The sequence below is a fragment of the Solanum verrucosum genome, unplaced genomic scaffold (assembly GCF_900185275.1).
Source record: "Solanum verrucosum unplaced genomic scaffold, falcon-dt-bn FXZP01000261.1, whole genome shotgun sequence".
Classification (NCBI taxonomy): Eukaryota; Viridiplantae; Streptophyta; class Magnoliopsida; order Solanales; family Solanaceae; genus Solanum; species Solanum verrucosum.
In genome coordinates, this window is record NW_026019969.1 from 4922593 (window position 1) to 4942315 (window position 19723).

At 32.1% G+C, this 19723-nt stretch overlaps 2 protein-coding genes across 2 annotated transcripts in view; both read right to left on the reverse strand.

Moving 5' to 3' along the window:
• Positions 1-19723, reverse strand: part of LOC125816242 (vesicle-associated protein 1-1-like) — a 150596-nt gene that overhangs the window by 105168 nt on the left and 25705 nt on the right. The window lies entirely within an intron of this gene.
• On the reverse strand, positions 9016-13517 carry LOC125816600 (receptor-like protein 9DC3). The gene is made up of 3 exons (XM_049496214.1): positions 13125-13517; positions 10703-12758; positions 9016-9458 (listed from the first exon to the last, which is right to left on the reverse strand). The coding sequence occupies exons 1-3, from the start codon at positions 13515-13517 to the stop codon at positions 9016-9018; spliced, it is 2892 nt and encodes a 963-aa protein (XP_049352171.1).

Here is a 19723-nt window from a genome sequence, read left to right on the forward strand (position 1 = left end):
TTTCATAATTAACTAACTATCTAATCGGTCACTATCTTCAATATTCCCCCTCAAGCTAGATGTACTGAAAACATTCAGAACACCTAGCTTGGCAAGCAAAAAATCATGTTGAGACCTGCCTAGAGCCTTAGTTAACAAATCAGCTTGTTGTTCTTTGGTGTTGATATAACTTGTATTAATTAGACCTTGTTGAATCCTTTCACGTATAAAGTGGCAATCTATCTCGATGTGTTTTGTCCGTTCATGAAACACAGGATTTGCTGCTATTTGTATAGCCGCCTTGCTGTCGCAATGAATGGTAACAGGATTATCTACATTCAACCCCAGTTCCTTGAACAAATTAGTTACCCATACTACTTCAGCTGTTAATGTTGCTAAACTCCTGTACTCTGCCTCTGCTGAGCTCCTGGAAACAGTGTTCTGCTTCTTGGATTTCCAAGATATCAATGAATTCCCATACTTCAATAAGTATCCAGTAATAGATCTCCTGGTATTGGGGCACGCAGCCCAATCTGCATCACAGAAGCCAGTGAGCAGCGACTTTTTTCTTGCACTCATAAGCAAACCTAAACCTGGTGCAGCCTTGATATATCTAACCACTCTCAAGGCTGCATTCCAGTGAGACACCTTAGGTTTCTGCATGAATTGACTTAGACATTGAACTGAGAAGGCTATGTCAGGCCTAGTATTGGTTAGATAGAGCAACTTCCCAATCATTCTCTGATATCTGGTTATATCCGCAAACAATTCATCAGTATCATCTTGAATGAAATCTGCATTTGTTAGCTTTACATTGCACTCTAATGGTGTTGAAGAAGGCCTTGCCCCTGTTAGTCCAGCATCAGAAATTAACTCCAATGCGTATTTTCTTTGATTCATGACAATTCCTTGTGTTGATCTGCAAAACTCAATGCCGAGGAAATATTTCAGTTCTCCCAAATCCTTAATCTTGAAATGGTGATGTAGAATTTGCTTAGTTTCTTGTATCAGCTTATAATCATTCCCTGTAATCAATAAGTCATCTACATATACAAGTATAATGACCAAAGTTGAACCCTTCCTTTTAGTGAATAGGGAATGATCCAGTTGACTTTGTATATATCCTGAGTTTGTCAATGCATCTGTTAACTTGGCATTCCATTGCCTGGAAGCCTGCTTAAGACCATATAAAGATTTGATAAGTCTACAAACTCGATGCTCCCCCTTTCTAGTAAAGCCCTTAGGCAATTCCATGTACACTTCTTCCACCAAGTCACCTTGCAAAAAAGCATTAAACACATCCATTTGGTATATCATCCAATTTTCAGCTGCTGCAATAACAATTATAGATCTCACAGTGACCATCTTCACTACAGGTGAAAATGTTTCGTGGTAATCAATTCCTTCTGTTTGGCTGTATCCTTTAGCTACAAGCCTAGCTTTAAACCTGTCAACTTGACCATTAGCTTTGTATTTAATTTTGAACACCCACTTACAACCTATTGCACTCTTTCCTGATGGCAGTGGCATGACATTCCAAGTTCCGTTATCCTCTAATGCACGGATTTCCTGCTTCATGGCTTCCACCCATCGAGGATCTTTAACAGCCTCTTCATATGTTCGTGGTTCTGTATCAACTGATATAGCACTCAAATATGTTTGATACGTAGGAGACAACTTCCTATATGTCATATAGGTAGCCAGTGAGTGTGGTATAGAATCTGTCACAGTTGCAGCATAATCCTTCATCCACAATGGAGGATGAGACACCCTGGTGGAAGTTCTATGTGGTACAACATATTGAACACCTTGTTCATCTTGGTCCCTAACCAAAACATCCACATCATCAACTTCAGGATCCACCAATGGAGCAGGTTCTACCAATGGAACAGGTTCAGTCATCATTAAATCATGTTCTGACTCAGCTTGCTGTGTGGTGTTTTCTACAGCATGATCAGCATGCCCATGAATATGAGTGTCATGTAGCGTAGTATCATCGACAAACAGCTCATGGCCGGTAAAAATTGGTATATGCTCATCCTGCTGCACTTTGTTAAATGGAAAGACATTCTCTTTGAAAACAACATCTCTGCTCACTATAAACCTTTTCAAACTCAAGCTATACAACAAATACCCCTTCTGAGTAGGTGAATAACCCATCATGACACAAGTATAAGCTCTAGGAGAAAACTTGTCATCCTTGATTAACTTAGTTGCATAGCACAAGCAACCTATTGTCCTCAGATGATCAAGTTTAGGTTTGGTCCCGTGGAAAATTTGGTAAGGGGACTGCCCTTTCAAAACATCAGTAGGCATCCTGTTTATAAGGTACACAACAGCTATTACACATTCACCCCAAAACCTTATGGGAATGGAACCTTGAAACCTAAGAGCCCTTGCTACTTCAAGTATGTGTCTATGTTTTCGTTCCACCACTCCATTTTGTTGTGGGGTGTGTGGACAACTACTCTCATGAATAATCCCTAAATATGAGAATAAAGTGTTGCAATCTTTGTTAAAAAACTCAGTTCCATTGTCAGATCTTATTCGTTTCACCTGCTTGTTAAACTGATTACCAACCAGTGCAAGAAAAGATTTTAATACAGCAAAAACATCACTTTTGAATTTCAGTAAAAACAACCAAGTCATCCTTGACTTATCATCTACAACAGTCAAGAAGAATCTGAACCCCTCATGTGTAGCAAATTTATATGGCCCCCATACATCTAGATGAATAAGATCAAATATATCATTTGTAGTAGACAAACTAAGTGGAAATGGAAGTCTCGTCTGTTTTGCCAAAGGGCAGACTGAACAATTGTCACAAACTTTTACATCAAAGTTTTTTTCTACTAGAGATAATTGTTTCAACACCTTGATAGAGGGATGGCCCATCCTGTTATGCCACAGCATGCAACCTGTATCTCCTGCCTGTGTCATCAGTACTTTGCTATCATCACTAGCTGAATTTTCACGAAACTGATTTGAGAAGTAATACAGACCTTCTATCTCCTTACCAATCCCCTTCACCTCTCCATTGAAGAGGTCCTGAAAAACACAGAATTCAGGAAAGAAACATACAGAACATTGCAGCTGCCTAGTCATTTGAGATACTGATAATAGGTCATATTTAAAATCAGGCACCACCAATACATTGTCTAACTTTCCACAGCTTCCTGAATGTGTGACTAAAGTAATTTGACCATTAGGCAAATGTACTCCTCTACCTACATTCTTATTAAAGTCATCGACATTATCCAAACTAGCAAGAGTTGAAGTCATATGACATGTCGCCCCTGAGTCAATTATCCAATTAATTCCACTTTTAAATGCATTCGGCTCATTCTTAGAACTAGCACTCATGACTGCTACGCAATCTTCATTTTGTGGTAGTAAAGAACAAACTGTTACATTATGGAAGTTACCTGCCATATTGGCTATCTCTCTAGGCTTCTCATCCTCATTCAACAACTTCATTATCTTTTGATATTGACTGGGAGTGTAATCAGACCTTGCAGCAAAGGCCTGCAAATTAGCATGAATTGAATTGAAATCATGAGAACTACCTTGTGCATACGTTTGTCCTGCATTGACTGCCCCAAAGACATCACTTCCTAAGTCTTCATCAACCTTCTCCAATTGTACATTATTGGCAACATTCTTCCCTTTGCCTGAATTCATTCCTCTAGCTAGATTAGTGTAGCTCTGTTCTCCACCCTGTTCTGACACTTTCTTTTTGAATTTCCAATCCTCAGGATATCCAATCAGCTTAAAGCAATTTTTCTGAGTATGACCATATATTTTACAATGATCACAAAACAGATTCCAATTTACTTTTTTCTTTGTTCTCCCATTGTACTCACCCTTGCCACCATCATATCGTGTGTCTTTAGAATAATTTCCTCTTCCTGCATATAATGCAGCAGCTTCTATCACATCTCCAGCTGTACGCATACCTGAGGTAACTCGTTGACTTTCGTCTGAGATTATCATGGCATAAGCCTTGCCAACACTTGGCAAAGGGTTCATCATCAAGATTTGGCTGCGTGCGTGCCCATACATTTCATTCAAACCCATCAAAAAAGCAAACAGACGCAAATACTGAATGTGATCCACATAAACTCTAGATCCATCACAATTACATGAAGGCGGGGGCACAATTGCATCAAATTCATCCCACATCAATCGCAATTTGGTAAAATATGCTGAAACAGTTGAATTACCTTGGTGAATTGTGCAAATTTCCCTGTGCAATTGATAGATTCTTGATCCATCGATTTTGTCAAATCTCTCTTTTAGATCTACCCATATCATTGCAGCATCCAATGCGTAAACGATCCCACTCAGCAACTCCTTCGACACTGTGTTCATTATCCAAGCGAGAACAAACGCGTTGCATTTCTCCCATTGCTCTGCTAGCTCTAAGGTATAATCGTTTCTCTTACAGGTTCCAAGGACAAAGCCCAGCTTACTCTTCGCCCTCAGGTTGATTAACATAGATCTACTCCAGAGTGAGTAATTCTCAGCTCCGGTAAGTTGAACTGTGGTCAAGATACTACCAGGAGTATCTGACGGATGAAGATAAAGAGGATGATTCCTCTTCGACTTAACTATCGCAAGTGTTTCCGGTACTTCGATCGCAACTGTCGATTCCTCAGTCGAAGCAGGCATTGTTGCATCAATGGATGAACTCCAGAATCGAATCGTCAAATTGAATCAAACAATTGTTGATTCACCGCTCTGATACCATCTTGAATTTCAGAGAGAGAATTGGAACTTTCTGGAATCTTATTATTCAGTTACAACTGAAAATGAAAATGAAGAACTTCTACTTATATACATCATGCTTTTGTAACAACCTAACAGACTTAACAGAAAAAGAATTAAACCTACTAATGGTATTTCATAATTAACTAACTATCTAATCGGTCACTATCTTCAATACTTTTCGTATTCTATTCTTTATAAAAGCCCAAACCACACCATCAGAAAACTTTATCGTTTTATTCTTTTCATTTTGGCTCCATAAGAACCTACAACTGTTTATTTCTTGTTTGGTGTATCTTCTCAGGCAAAAGGTAATACAATACTATTCCTTTTCTTTTGGACAAATTTAGATTTTGCTTACGTACGATTTGTTATTTAAGTGTTGAATTTATGGAATAAATGTATAATTTTAATATTTTCTTTATTCTACTTACATTTTATTTTTAAGTCGATTTATATGTCTATATTAAAAAATAATTTAACCCTAATCAAATCGATATCACATAAATTACGATTGAAGTACATATGAGTTTAATCATAATTAGCATTCACAATATGCGATAACTTGCATGTCTCACGTCTTAATTGAGACTTTTTAATTTTACTACTAATTCGAGCTAAGATTGTTAATAAGTCGTTTTTTAATGGGACACTATTTTAGTCTTCTTTATAGTGGTCATATTATATCCTTTTTATATCATTTTGTAGTATTGAATGAACAATCAAAGCATTGTATCGGATGACTATCAGATGTGGGCCAACATCGTTTAAATTGATCAACAACAATACACAATCAGAAAGAAGTTTCATGCATGGCTGAGCATAACTCTACTATGCATTTGTTTGAAAAAATTGATAGTACAGTTTATAAAATTTATCTTCATAATAAAATTAAAGACTACTATGAAAATGTCATCAGCATACACCAAGACTAGGTGAATGTTTCCCTCTTGCAGACTTTCTTTGTACTGCAACTCATAGTTCTTAAGTAGTTCTTTTTGGATATTGGGTAACACATGACTCTTAAGTAGTTCTCTTTGAATATCGGTTAGATATATGTCCATTTAATTTCAGACGTACTTTTGAAACTGAAATTTTGTTTGATTTGTCAAATAATTTATCTTGCAAGTGCAAGGGGCATAAGTTGTTTAGGTGATGCGTTAATTGAAGAGAAAACTATAAATATTTATACACGGTGAGTTCCTCCGTCTTTTCTCTTTATCACTCTTTTTTTGTCACTATCTTCCTTACTTTTGCTGAATATTTGTAATAGTTATTTATAAATGAAGAGAAACAAGTTATTTTGAGCAAGTTTGATTTGTATTCGTTTCTACTTCCTCTCATCATGCATAATGTTTTCATGACCATATTATATTTTTGTTTTTCGTTTATTTCCTGCGCTCATTATATTTGTGTGTTTGTGAGTTGTTTGTGGACATGCGTATACAATAAATAGAATAATTCTTATTTATTTCAAGCTTGTATTTTTATTTAATTTTAAATTGTGTTATTCATCACACATTTTGTTATTATTTATGTTGTTTTTAAAAGTTTATATTGAATAATATGGGATTCACGTGCAAAGCACGTGCCAAGAGACTAGTATTATTATAAGTGGGAAGCTCCAAACATGAAAAGTTGGATTACCATTTTACCCTTGGACTAAATTAAACATCTAATTAATTAAATAATATTATTTTAATTATTTTTTGAATTGTACTCCCTCCATTCCATATTAACTTAAGCTTTGACGTGTTTCACACCCTTTAAGAAAACTAGGTTAGGACATAAATGAACATAATTTTCCACTATTGTCAAAAATAACTAAACATCAATTATAATAACTAATTCCAATACTAACTTAAAGGGTAAAATTGGAAGAATATTTTAAAAATAGTCTTGAAGATTTAAAACTTAAGTTAATTTGAAAAATGAAAAAGGGCTCAAAGCTTAAGTTAATATGGAATGCTTAAGTTAATATGGAATGGAGGGAGTAAGTTATTTATTAGGAAGAGAATGTGGAAGAACAAGAGTCAATTAAGATTTCTAGAATATTAAATAATAAGTACATGAATTAAGGTTTTCCACCTTTTAATATTAAATTAAAGAATATGAAGAGTTGTAGCTAAATAAGTATATACCACTACCAAATACAAATTTGTTATCTTCAATTCTTCCACTAGCATTTCTATGTACTCATATGTTAAAGTTCCTTCTTTTTCCATCTTCTATTGTTTGTTTGTAAGATTTTTATCATTTGAAGATTTTTTCAAATTAGAAAGGATTGTTTCAATTCTAATTCTTTATTTATGATTGTTTCTCTTTTCTGGATTCTCTTGTTACTATTTTGTGTAGAAATATAAAATCACTATACATATTGCCTTGCAATGTATCCGATGCTATTTGGCTTGGAGTAATTTTGGTATTCTCAACTAATTACTAATAATTATACTCATTATGTTCACAACTACAATGTTATGAAAATATAAATGGACGCAAGAGAGGATTTTGTTTTTAAATTTTATTTTGTTTTTGCTTAAACTAGTCATTACTTGGATGAAACAAGCTCAACAGGTATGCCTCTTCATCTTTTATTTTGTTTTGTTACTTGAGAGCTTAATCCTCTCATTTATCCTATTTCTTGTATGATCCTTTTTATCTTTATTCTTATGAAGCTCTATTGGTTTTATTTTAATATATGATGATTTCAAGTTTTCTTATATGCAATTCATTTGTTTTTTAGGTTGGTCCATAAGTGTGTATATATATATTCAAAGTTATCATTTTTTATATGCATTTATTTTTTGCACCATATAATTTTTGGTTTATATTGTTTTCTTTTTTCTACCATACTGTTAATATCTCACAAATGATTGTGTTGTATTTCATAATTCAATTATATGTATTAACTTGATAAAAATTTCTTTTGTCAAAAATTATAGATGAGAGAATAATAATTTTGAATGAGCCAAATAAGACGAAGGGTACATATACATGTAATTATTATTTATATATGTCAATCAAATATTTAAACAATGATTATTTTATAACAAATAATATTTTTTTTGTAGGTTTAGACTATGAAATTAATAATAAACTACTAGCCATCCTAAGGAAGACATATGTTGATCGAATTTCTCTAAAACTATTACAAAACACCACTCTCCTTTGACGACAAGTTCTCGATATGTATGCATATGTAAAAAAGTGGAGGGTATTATTCCTTAAAAAGAAGGCGAAAACTTTTAAGGCATTAAATCTTTTATATCTATAATGTAGACAATTAAATTACATGTTGTAACATGTTACAAAAAGAACTTTTAACAAGTTGAATAGGTGATATATTATAAGAATTGTATAATTGAAGTCATTATAGTATTAGTTTTGAATTCACTTTATAACAATATTTTTGTATGATGTGTCTTGCAATGATCATAATATCAGTTGAATATGCTCACCGTTCATTGATTTGAGCTTGTATTTTACACATCGTACACTTATATTTTAACAGTATTTATACTAATTAACATGATCTACACGTGCAACGCACGTGTTCAAAAACTAGTATAGGTTATATACACGTAAATTCATAGTTAAATTTCACTTAGATAATGGTAAAAAGAACTTCTAACAACATAGAGAATCTTAATTTTTTTTAATTATTGGATAAGCATTTGCTAATAAAATAAATTATTTCAAATTGGGCATCTATTTTTAGGAAATACTCCAGGTCACTATTTCTTTCAATAAAGACTTTCTTTATTTTGTAACCTTGTCTTTAGATGTCCTTTCTTAAATTGTTTTAACTTTCGAGATGAACAGAATGATCAAGTATTTGAGTTTCCATGTTGGAAGACGTTTGATTCTGCACTAATTCAATTTTGAATTCTCATCAATAAGTTGATTATACAGTATATGTGTCTTGCCAAAAGTGAGATAAATACTTAATAGATAGTACTACTAGTTTAGTTATTAACATGATAATCTGCATTTCCAAGCAGACACTTTAGTAGCTCTCTGATCTCTCCCTTGTTGAATAGATTTTCAGTGTTTTCTTATGTGAAAATTCCTCCTTCGCCTTTTATGTCCCCTCTGTAGTATGTATATTATTTCATTAATGATAGTTTCAAAAGAGTCTATGAACCATCGTCTTGGCCTTTCAAAGCGGTATATCAGATACACTATGCCTAATCCAAAAGTCAAGCCACAACCATACCCCATTAGGACAGATTGCCAAGTTATTTCGCGAAGAAAACTTGGCTCATCTTCTTATTGTTCAACCGATGATACTGGTACTGATGCACTCTTATGCTTCCCACATTCATTTGACAGTGGAAATCCACACAATTCAGAGTTTCCGAAATAGGAATCATTTTGAAACGTATTGAGCTGATTAGGTCCAACGAGATGGTTGTGTGACAGATTTAGGACCGCCAGAAATGTGAGACTTGCCAACTCCACTGGAATTTTGCCGATAAGATGGTTAAATGAAAGGTCCAAAGCTTCAAGAGTGCTCATGTTCCTCATTTCAACAGGAATGTGCCCAGTGAGGTTGTTATGAGATAAATTCAGCAGCAGAAGTGAATTCAAGTTCCCAATGAATTTAGGGATTTCTCCTTCAAACTTGTTCCTTGACAAATCGATTGTTGTGAAGATCTTCAACATCTTGTTGAATTCAATCTCTTGATTTTTCATCACTAATATCATCGATTCTGCATAGTGAAAAATAAAGGATTTATATTATGAAAAGGGAAATAAAAATGACATAGAAATAATAATATAATATTAAGCAGAGAGAAAAAAATTCTTTTTTAGAGAGTAAAATAGAGAATTGGATTGGAGTTAGTTGTCTGAAAAAACAGAAAACTCTATATTTTGAGAGTAAATTAGAGTGTAGGGTTGGAGATATACAATACATATCTTGCCAGAGGTATGTTAAATACTTGACAAACAATTACAATCATATATTACTAAATATATATATTACAAAAAAAAAAAAGTTTAGAAAGTTGAAATATCATTTTTACCCCTATAGATACAAGAATCCTTTTCATTTTATAAAAGTACATAAGCCATCAACATCTAAAGTATATGATATATCTACCTTAGTCTGATTATATATCACTTTACGAAAATGAAGTAATATTTCTATTTGATTCATGCTTTAATTTGACTCAAATGGAGAAGACTTTTGAATTTTGATTGGATACAAGAGAAGGTGTCGACAAAAACTTAGAAAAATATGTACCGATTTTGTATTTCTTTTTTCATTTATATATTGTTATGATTGAAGTCTTAAGAAGGATGTGTATGTTATTTTTTTTTCTTCTATATTTATTTTTTATATTTTCTCTCTATTAGTCTTCATTAATTTAATTTTCTATAAAAAATAAATATTGTCACAACATTTATTTGAGATTTTTGCATTTTAGTACTCATTACACACATATTTTCGTTTAATTTTAATCATCCTAACAAATTCATAAAATATTGCATTGAACACACACAACGCACGTGTCCAGAAACTAGTATACTAAAAACAACAATCTGCATTATTTTAAAATTATAAAATCACTATTTTCCCAAGCCCATGCTCTGGTGGCATACTCCGACCTCTCTCTTGCTTCATACTTTCTGATTGCCATCTGAATAGCAATGATAAACAATGAGTTACATTTGGATATTGTCTACACTTCTTTGATTTTTTATTGAAAAAAAAAAACAAATAAAGTTCTAACGTATTGAGTAGCTAAGAAACTCTTTTGGGACTAGAGCTTGTGCAATAAACAAAGTTTCCAATTCCCATTAATATTAATGGATTATGTTGTAGTTTTCATGACCTTAAGTATTGCTAATAAGATGTATATTTGATTATGCAGACAATAAAATAATGAATTAATTATTACCTCAGATTTTCAGTGTCTTGTTCTGTGAAAATTCCTCCTGCGCCTTTTACGTGCCCTCAGTACTATGTATATCATTTCCCGAGTGATAGTTTCAAAAGAGTCTATGCACCATCTTGGCCTTTCAAAGAGGTATATGAGATACACTATGCCAAAACCAAAAGTCAAGCCACAACCATAACCAATTAGCACAGACTGCCAAGTCATTTCGCTAAGAAAACTTGGTTCATCTTCTTCCTGTTCAACTGGTACTGATGCACTCTTATGATGCCCACATTCATTTGACAGTGGAAATCCACACAATTCAGAGTTTCCTAAATAGGAATCATTTGAAAACTTATTGAACTGATTACTCTGAGGAATAGGTCCAACAAGATGGTTGTGTGACAGATTTAGGACCGCAAGAAATGTGAGACGTGCCAATTCCACTGGAATTTTACCGGTAAGATGGTTAAATGAAAGGTCCAAAGCTTCAAGAGTGCTCATGTTCTTCATTTCAATAGGAATATGCCCAGTGAGGTTGTTGTGAGATAAATTCAGCAGCAGAAGTGAATTAAAATTCCCAATGAACTTCGGGATTTCTCCCTCAAACTTGTTCCTTGATAAATCGATTGTAGTGAACATCTTCAAGATTTTGTTGAATTTAGTCTCTTGATTTTTCATCACCAATATCACCGATTCCACATACAATCCTGTATATAAAAGCTCATCGACTAAGTAACTTCCGAAACTCATAGTTTTCTCGACATAGTACTCCACTCCTGATTTGTGTGCATCCATGTACATCATAGCTTTGAAACCTTTTAGAACCTCCATAGGTAAAGAGCCTGTAAATGAATTGCCGGAGAGGTCAAAGATCCTCATATTTGGAAATGGCGATTTTGTTTTAAAAGCAACGATGGGTCCGTAAAATCTATTAGATTTCAGTATGAGAGCCTCTAACTCTTGCAATGTTTCCAGCCAGGTGGGAAATGTAGATTGGATTTTATTGTTTCCCAAATCAAGGACTCTTAAGGATGTACAGTTGACTAGTGATGTTGGTATGGGACCTACCAATTTGTTTTTGCTCAAATTAATATGCACTAGTCTACTATACTTTGGGAATTTGTTTGGGATGGGTCCATGGAAGTTATTAGCTCGTAAGTCTAAGACCTTGAGCAAGGAAGAAGTAAACAAGCAATTGGGAATTTCGGAACTCAAATTATTGTAAGACAAATTTATCATATAAAGTGAAGTTGATGTGCAAATGGGAGATGGCAAAGGTCCACCGAGTGAATTTGATTGAAGATCAAGTATCGTCATTCTCTCCCAAGGTATATGGTCTAAGCTTGTAAAGTAGTTGTGAGAGAGGTTAAGGTTTGCCAATGCACTCAAACCCCCAAACCATTTAGGGAATTGCCCGTGAATTTCATTCTCCGAGAGATCCAAAATCCATAACTTCTTAGAGTTGAATATGAAATCTGGGAAGTCTTTCACACGACAAGAGCGTAAAGCTAAATAAGAAAGAAGGGGAAAAGTGGTGTTGATATTGCCACTCCATGATAAACCACTATTAGAAAGATCAAGAATTGAGAGGTTTGTCATGCTTGAAAACATTTCTGCTCCAATCTCGCCGCTCAACTTATTTTGTCCAAGAAAGACAACAGTTAGGTTGAGAAGATGTCTAAGCGATTGAGGTATGGGACCAGAGAATTGATTACGAGACAAATCAAGTGTTTTTAGAGAGTTGATCTCAAACTCGGGAAGTGTACCACTGAGTGAATTGTCTCTCAACCTTAAAACTTGAAGGTTAGTAAAATCCACAAGAGAAGATGGGAACCGGCCAGTGAAGTTGTTGTTCTCCAGTGACAAGGATGTAAGCAATTGCAAGTTGGAAAAAACGTCTGGAATTTTGCCATCCAAGTTGTTGTCTGAAAGATGTAGTTGGGTGATCTGTGAAAGGTTCCCAATGAATTCTGGAAATGGTCCGGCAAGGTTGCACCCAGAAAGTCGTAGAATCTTTAAGGCTTTGAGAGTAGTAGTTCCGAGTGAATGGAGTATCCCTCCAGAAACATTATTAAAAGAGAGATCTAACTCCCTTAGTGAATGAGTACTACTGCTCCAGTTAAACTTGGGTAACGAAACAGTGAGATCAATATTGTGTGACAATCTGAGAGTTTCCAGATTGGGTAAGAGGAAAATTTTTTTTGGCTAGTGTCCTTGCAAGTTAGTTCTTGAAAGATCTAGATATCTCAAAGAAGAAGAGAATGATACATTCATGGGTATGCTGGATGAGATGTTTAGGAGAGAAAGAGAAAGTAACTCTAACTTGGTTACGTTTTGAAAGAGCATATTGAATACGTCCTGACTTAAGTGTACAAAGGGATAATAGTTATTAGATAGATCAAGGGAAACCAAATTGGACAAGTGTGAGATGCCGAATGGAATCCTCCCTTTGAACCAACAGTAAGAAAGATTGAGATGCGTTAAGCTGACCAACTGACCAATCCCCTGTGGAAATTGAGAACCTGAAAAGTCATTAGCGGAAAGATCGAGTGTTTGAAGATGACGAAGCTGGAAAAGGCTACTATTAGGATGTATAGTTCCTTCAAGTCTGCTGCAACTCAAGTCCAAACCAATGACATGACCAGTGAAGCCATCGCAGGTAATTCCATCCCACCTACAACAATCCATACTACTCATATTCCAAGACGTCGTCTTATCATAAAAATAATTTGGGCAATTATATTGATGGTCGCCTGTCGCGTTAAGTGAATGCTTAAACTGTAAAAGTGCAAGGGAATCATGAGAAGAGCAAAGTGGATCACCAAATGAAAAACAAACCATGAGAAATAGAACGACTATAAGAGACAATACTATTCTCTCCATCTCTCTTTTATTTCTCTTCTATGTCTAATACCAAATTGAAAAATGTTATGTCATTTATAAAGAGAAAATAAAAATTGGGGCCTAGATGTAGGACCCATTTGGCCTACTGTGACACTTTTCGATTTTCGAGATTCAAATAAATCTATTTTTTATCGTAAATTTTTCATATATCTTTTAAATATTTTGAATTACTAATTATTGTGATTTATAATACATTTTACGTAGTTTACAAATATATAAATTTCACTTTAAACAAATTGATGATTCCATGAGTTAATTTTCAATCAAACTTAAATTGTTTGATTCTGAAAAAATGAAATGTATCACATAAATTAAGATAGAGGGAGTAATAATTTATAGGGGGGGGGGGGGGGGGCTCATTTTTGTTGGCAACAATCTAAGGACAAATTACTTAAGTACACAACATTACTTTACCTATTCTCAATATTTCCCTACTCTTTTACTAAAATACAAAAATCCCTTATTTTCCCCCAATTCAACTTAACCGGATACTTTATTAGTTTAAGTATCCGCCCGTTATTAATTAAAGTATCCGCGCTGCTATATTATGCATCCGCCCGTTAATTTAAGTATCCGTCCGTTATTAATTAAAGTATCCGTGCCAACAACTTAATAATTTAAGTATCCACCCTTTATTAATTAAAGTATCCGCGCTGCTATATTATGTATCCGAAAGACACTAAAAAAGGGATTTTTGGTAATTAATGAAAGAGTAGGGATAAGAAGTAATTTCCTTCTTATAATATGTGATTTGCCTAATTTTTACAAAATCTAAACCCTCATAAACTAGTTTTTTTTGGGCCAAATTCTGGTTTTTTGGAAACTTTTTAAAATATACTCCAAACTTTTATATTTTATTAAAAAAAATGGGGAAAATTGTATAAAATAGCAAACTATTAATTCAAATTAAATGTTATAACTATAGTTTATTTTAATTGTAATTCGCAGCAAACATTTCATTTTTTTGTCATCTAATTCGGTATACAATTAGCCATTTTATACATTTCGGTATAAAATGTATAAAATGCATTTGTGTTTGTATAAAGCGAGAGAAAAATGTATATACAAATACAAATATATATATTTTCGTCCTATACACTTATAATTATACAAATACAGATCTTATTATACAAATTACAATATATAAATGAATTTATACAAAACTGAACAATTTTGTATAAAATTGGATGTTTCTAGCGAATTATATAAATCAAAAGCTCCATAGCAAACATAAAATTTGCTATGAAGCGCAATTATACAAACTATAATTATAATATACAAATATAATTTTTATGTTTACGATATGTGAAAGTTGCTCAAAAAAAAAAGCTCATATCATTTATTAATCAAAACTTGACAAGAATGAGAAAGAGAAACGCACGACTCACTCGACTTATGTATTACATTCATATTTATGATGTGTTTGTTGCTATTTGACAGTGTAGTATATAATGGCATTGTTCCATAGAATATGTTAAAAGTAATATAAATAATAAAAATTGGAAACTGTTTATAACCAAGTTGGAGTTAATAATTTATGAATTTAATTTTAGCACGAAGCAGGTTTATTATAAGATGATAATACAAACTTATGGATATAAATCATTTTTTGAAATCAAATATTGCAAATCAAATGTTATAATAATTCTATATAAAAAAAAAACTTATTTTCTAACTATCTATCAAATATTATTAACTTATACAGAAATTAATAATAGTACATAAATAACTTGTTTCTTTACTAGCTACCATACGAGCCCTAAAAAGTAGGACAGAGATGACTTTGAGTCTTCGTCCTTTTTAGAGAAATTTTCCAGCTTTGGGAACAATTTTTAATATGATTTAGACATATTTTAGCCAAGTCAACCCTCTACAGAAAATTCACTAACCTAACTTTAATTTTACGTATCAACGTATGTTTCATGACCGTCCCTACTAGACTTGATACTTTTATCATCAAATTAAATGAATGAAAAGTAAAGTGAAGACTACTTTGTAATTACTAGGAAACATACCTGAGGACTATGAAGACATTATATTGATCCAATTTTTTCTTTGATTTTTCCAACTATACAGGGACGAATTAAATTTACGTAGAAAGATGGGAGTGATATGACATTCCGACACTAGGCTAAAAATTTCTATAGCACCATTTTCTTTCTTTCAATATCTTTGACTTTATCATTTTTGTATTTCTTCTCTCTGTCCAAAGCAATCCCATCTTTTTCTTATTCATCTAGAAGATAGATGTATTATATTGTTGCTCCTTTTTTTTTTCTTCGGAAGAGATCGCCAAAAACTTAATTCGATGTGAGTTTAATTTTTTTTTAAAATTCTTCGGAAGAAAACTAGTTGATGATATGTTTGTTGTTATTAGACTCTTAAGTATGTAATGGTAATATTTCATAGAACTTGTTTAAAGTAATGTTAATATCAAAATTGTAAACTGTTTATAAGCAAGTTGTAGCTTATAATCTATGACTTTAAATTTTATCATGTAACATGTTTATTATAAAATGATAATGCAAACTTATGAATATTTTAAATAATTTTTAGAACTTACGAGTATAATCATATTTTTAGATTAAAAAAATCAAATATTGCAAATCTAAACTGTAATAATTCTAAACATGGATAGTTTACTACTTTACTTCTTGACTAGCTACCAAATAAACTCTAAAAGCACGATAGAATTACCACCTAAGAATACGGTGCAGTGGATAAGGATGTTTCTTCCTTAATCAGAGATCTTGAGTTTGAACCGCGGATATGAAATAACTTGTTTTTTTACTAGCTACCATACGAGCCCTAAAAGTAGGACAGAGATGACTTTGAGTCTTCGTCTTTTTTAGGGAAATTTTCCAGCTTTGGGAACAATTTTTTATTTAGTTTAGACATATTCTAGCCAAGTCAACCCTCTATAGATAATTCACTAACCTAACTTTAATTTTACGTATTAACTTATGTTTCATGACCGTCCCTACCGGACTTGCTACTTTTCTCATCAAATTAAATGAATGAGAAAGTAAAGCAATGACTAATTTGTAATTAGTAGCCAGTAGGAAACATAAATAAAGACTATAGAGATATTATATTGATCCAATCTTTTTGTTAATTTTTCCAAGTAACTATACATGGGTGGATTTATGTGGGAGTGACGTGACATTCCGATACTAGGCTAGAAATTTCTATAGCATCATTTTCTTTCTTTCAATTTTTTTGACTTCATCATTTTTATATTTCTTCTCTCTGTCAAAAGCAACCCCATCTTTTTCTTATTTATCTAGCCTAGATATTATATTTTTTGCTCCTTTTTTTTTCCTTTGGAAAAGGTCGACAAAAATTTAATTCTATGTCAGTTTAATTTTATTTTTTTAAATCTTTCTATCCCTCTAATCTTTACTTGTGTCTTCTTTTTTGGTAGAACTTTACTTGTGTTGTTGATATTTAAGTTATTTTGGCTCTTGTTATTTCTTATAGAAATATGAATTAGTGAAAAATTGCTTATTGCTATAATTTAAGTACAATATGTTTAAATTCAAAAGGGGTAATGTCTTATTAAAAAATATATTTTCCTCATTTATTCAAGAAAAAATTGGATTGAGAGTATTACAATGAATCGGGCCAGATTTATTTTGGTACATTGGCGTGTATTTATTTACTAGTTTTGAGCACGTGTATTTGATGTTAATAGTTTAAACTTCTTAAAACATTAGAAATAACACCAAAACTGAAAGTGAAGGATACATGCTCAATTGATGAATAGTTCAATCGATATTCACTATCATCACAAAGTACATCACATCAAAAGTTAATATCAAATGAAGTTGAAATGATCCCCTTAGTTTTAAGAAAGAAAGAAAGTTCCTTCAGCATTGTATTCTATTACTTTGATAACTATTACTATAGTTAGCAGTTGTATACAGTCAACAAATTGTATAACGTTTTTTTGTATTGTGCTTTTACTCTATCAAAAAATATTCAACCTAAATGATAGTTCAACGACAAATAGTATGGATATGAGCAACACCACTAATGGTTACAAATATTTCAGGCTCATCAAGTAGTTATTGTCAGATGAAAGTAGTGTTTGTTGAAGTTGTATCAACTTAAGAGAATTAATTTAATATATATAAATCATAAGTGCATGTATAAGTACCCTCTATTTGATTTACTTATATGAGTCATTTAAACTGGAAATTTGATAGAAAATATTAGTTGAATAATATGTATATTGTATTATAAAATATAATGTGGCAATAAGTCAACATCAATATATTTTGTGTGAGCATGAAACACCATATAAAAAATAAATTCATATTTCAAATCAAGCCTTCTCAAATTCAAGTGCACTAGATATCACCATCTCGACTTCTTCTTCCCCATGCAGTCCATCTATCATTTTTGGATCTATGTTTTTTATCTTTTAGTTTGTTGTTGCATCTCAAAATCCATAGACTTCTCAAGGGAAACTTATGATAGATAATGTAAGTGAAGAAACTAACATAAATTAGTTTATTTTTATTGAAAAAAAAGATTAATAATACACTAAGCAGTGAATTCTTACAAGGAAGAAGCATGTAGTGTTCTATCTTCTCACTTCAAATAGGGATATTACTGACCAAAGGTTAAAATCTATAGAACGTTACTGACTTGTTGAGTTAATTCCTACAAAAAAAATAGAAATTAGTCAAAATTGTGCCTTATGCAGTGTAATATAATATCGGAAATAAACCATCTCCATGCCATCTTTTGCCAACGTCTTCTGTTCTATAGTTCAAAGTACACTTCTTGTGCCTTGAACTCACTCAACCTTAAATTGCCAAATTTAAGGGCATATATATAATTTGATATGGTTGACATAATACAACAAATGTGGGGTGATTGAAGAGATTTAAGGTGTTATAAATATTTGTAGAATTTAGTAGAGCCATTTATAGTGCAAGTTGAAATTGATTGACAATGGACCTATTTGAATGACTTGATTATTGCATATATGAAAAATGATTGTCCAAACCTGTAAATTTGAGCATCTAAATATAGTTAGTAGGTGGATTGTATAATAAATTATAACTTAAAGCTAGTAGATGCAACTTATAGTAATTCAAAAGGTCATAGCCACTAAATTTTAACATTTTCGTCGAGTAAGAAGAAAAAACAGCAATAAAAAGTTTTGAAATATGTTCATCCAAATCAATAAATAAAAGTAATGACATCAATATTTTTCATACGATCTCTAGATAAATGAGGTATGATCCTTACCTATATGCTTCAAATGTTGCTGGCTGACCAAGTAAACCAAATCAAAAGAGCAATGATTGCTTCATGGAAAAAAAATATAGTGCACAGCTTACAAAAAATATGAAAAAGGATAAAGTCAAGTGAGAATCATCTATGAATATAACATTAATAGTAATGTCAAGAACGTAGGATTTTTTATATAAATTCTATAAAGAGAATATTTTTCCACCATTAATCCAGGGAATTTGAAAAGACCAAAAATGAATGATATAATCATATGAATGAATTAATGAATAAATTAATATCAACCCTTCCTCTTCTTTTAGTTTTAAACCGGTTGTAATTACAATGACAGCATTGTCTTTTCATATGATGATAATAACATTAGTATTAATTAGTATACTACGGTCAGTTTATTGTTTAATAATTTAATATTAATTAATTATACATTTTATGAAGAGATTTTTGGATTATTATTATTATTATTAATTTATTATTATATACGTATAAATTATAGATGATAAATATGTATTAAATTAAATATTTTAATTAGGAATTAATCTAAGGAAGTGCAAAAGTCATTAACATATTAATTAAAATGATACAATTTAATATTTAAATTAAATAATTAAATGTTTTATAATATTTTAATTTATATTAGGGGTAAAATCGTAATTCAACTTTTAACTTTCTTTTGTTCCCACTTATAGTAATATATGATATGATATATGATGAAAAAAGTTTTTTATAAATTGAATCGAATTAACACAAAACAAAATGAACTGATCGATGTATGTCCTAATTCAATCTCCATAACTGGTGGTAAGTTTACATGAAAAATAGGGTCATCCAGAACCTTCAAATTTTGAATTCACCTCTAAACTATAGTGCTATGTGTGTTTCTAGTGCCACTCTGAATCACATCCAGCATATACAGTAGATTA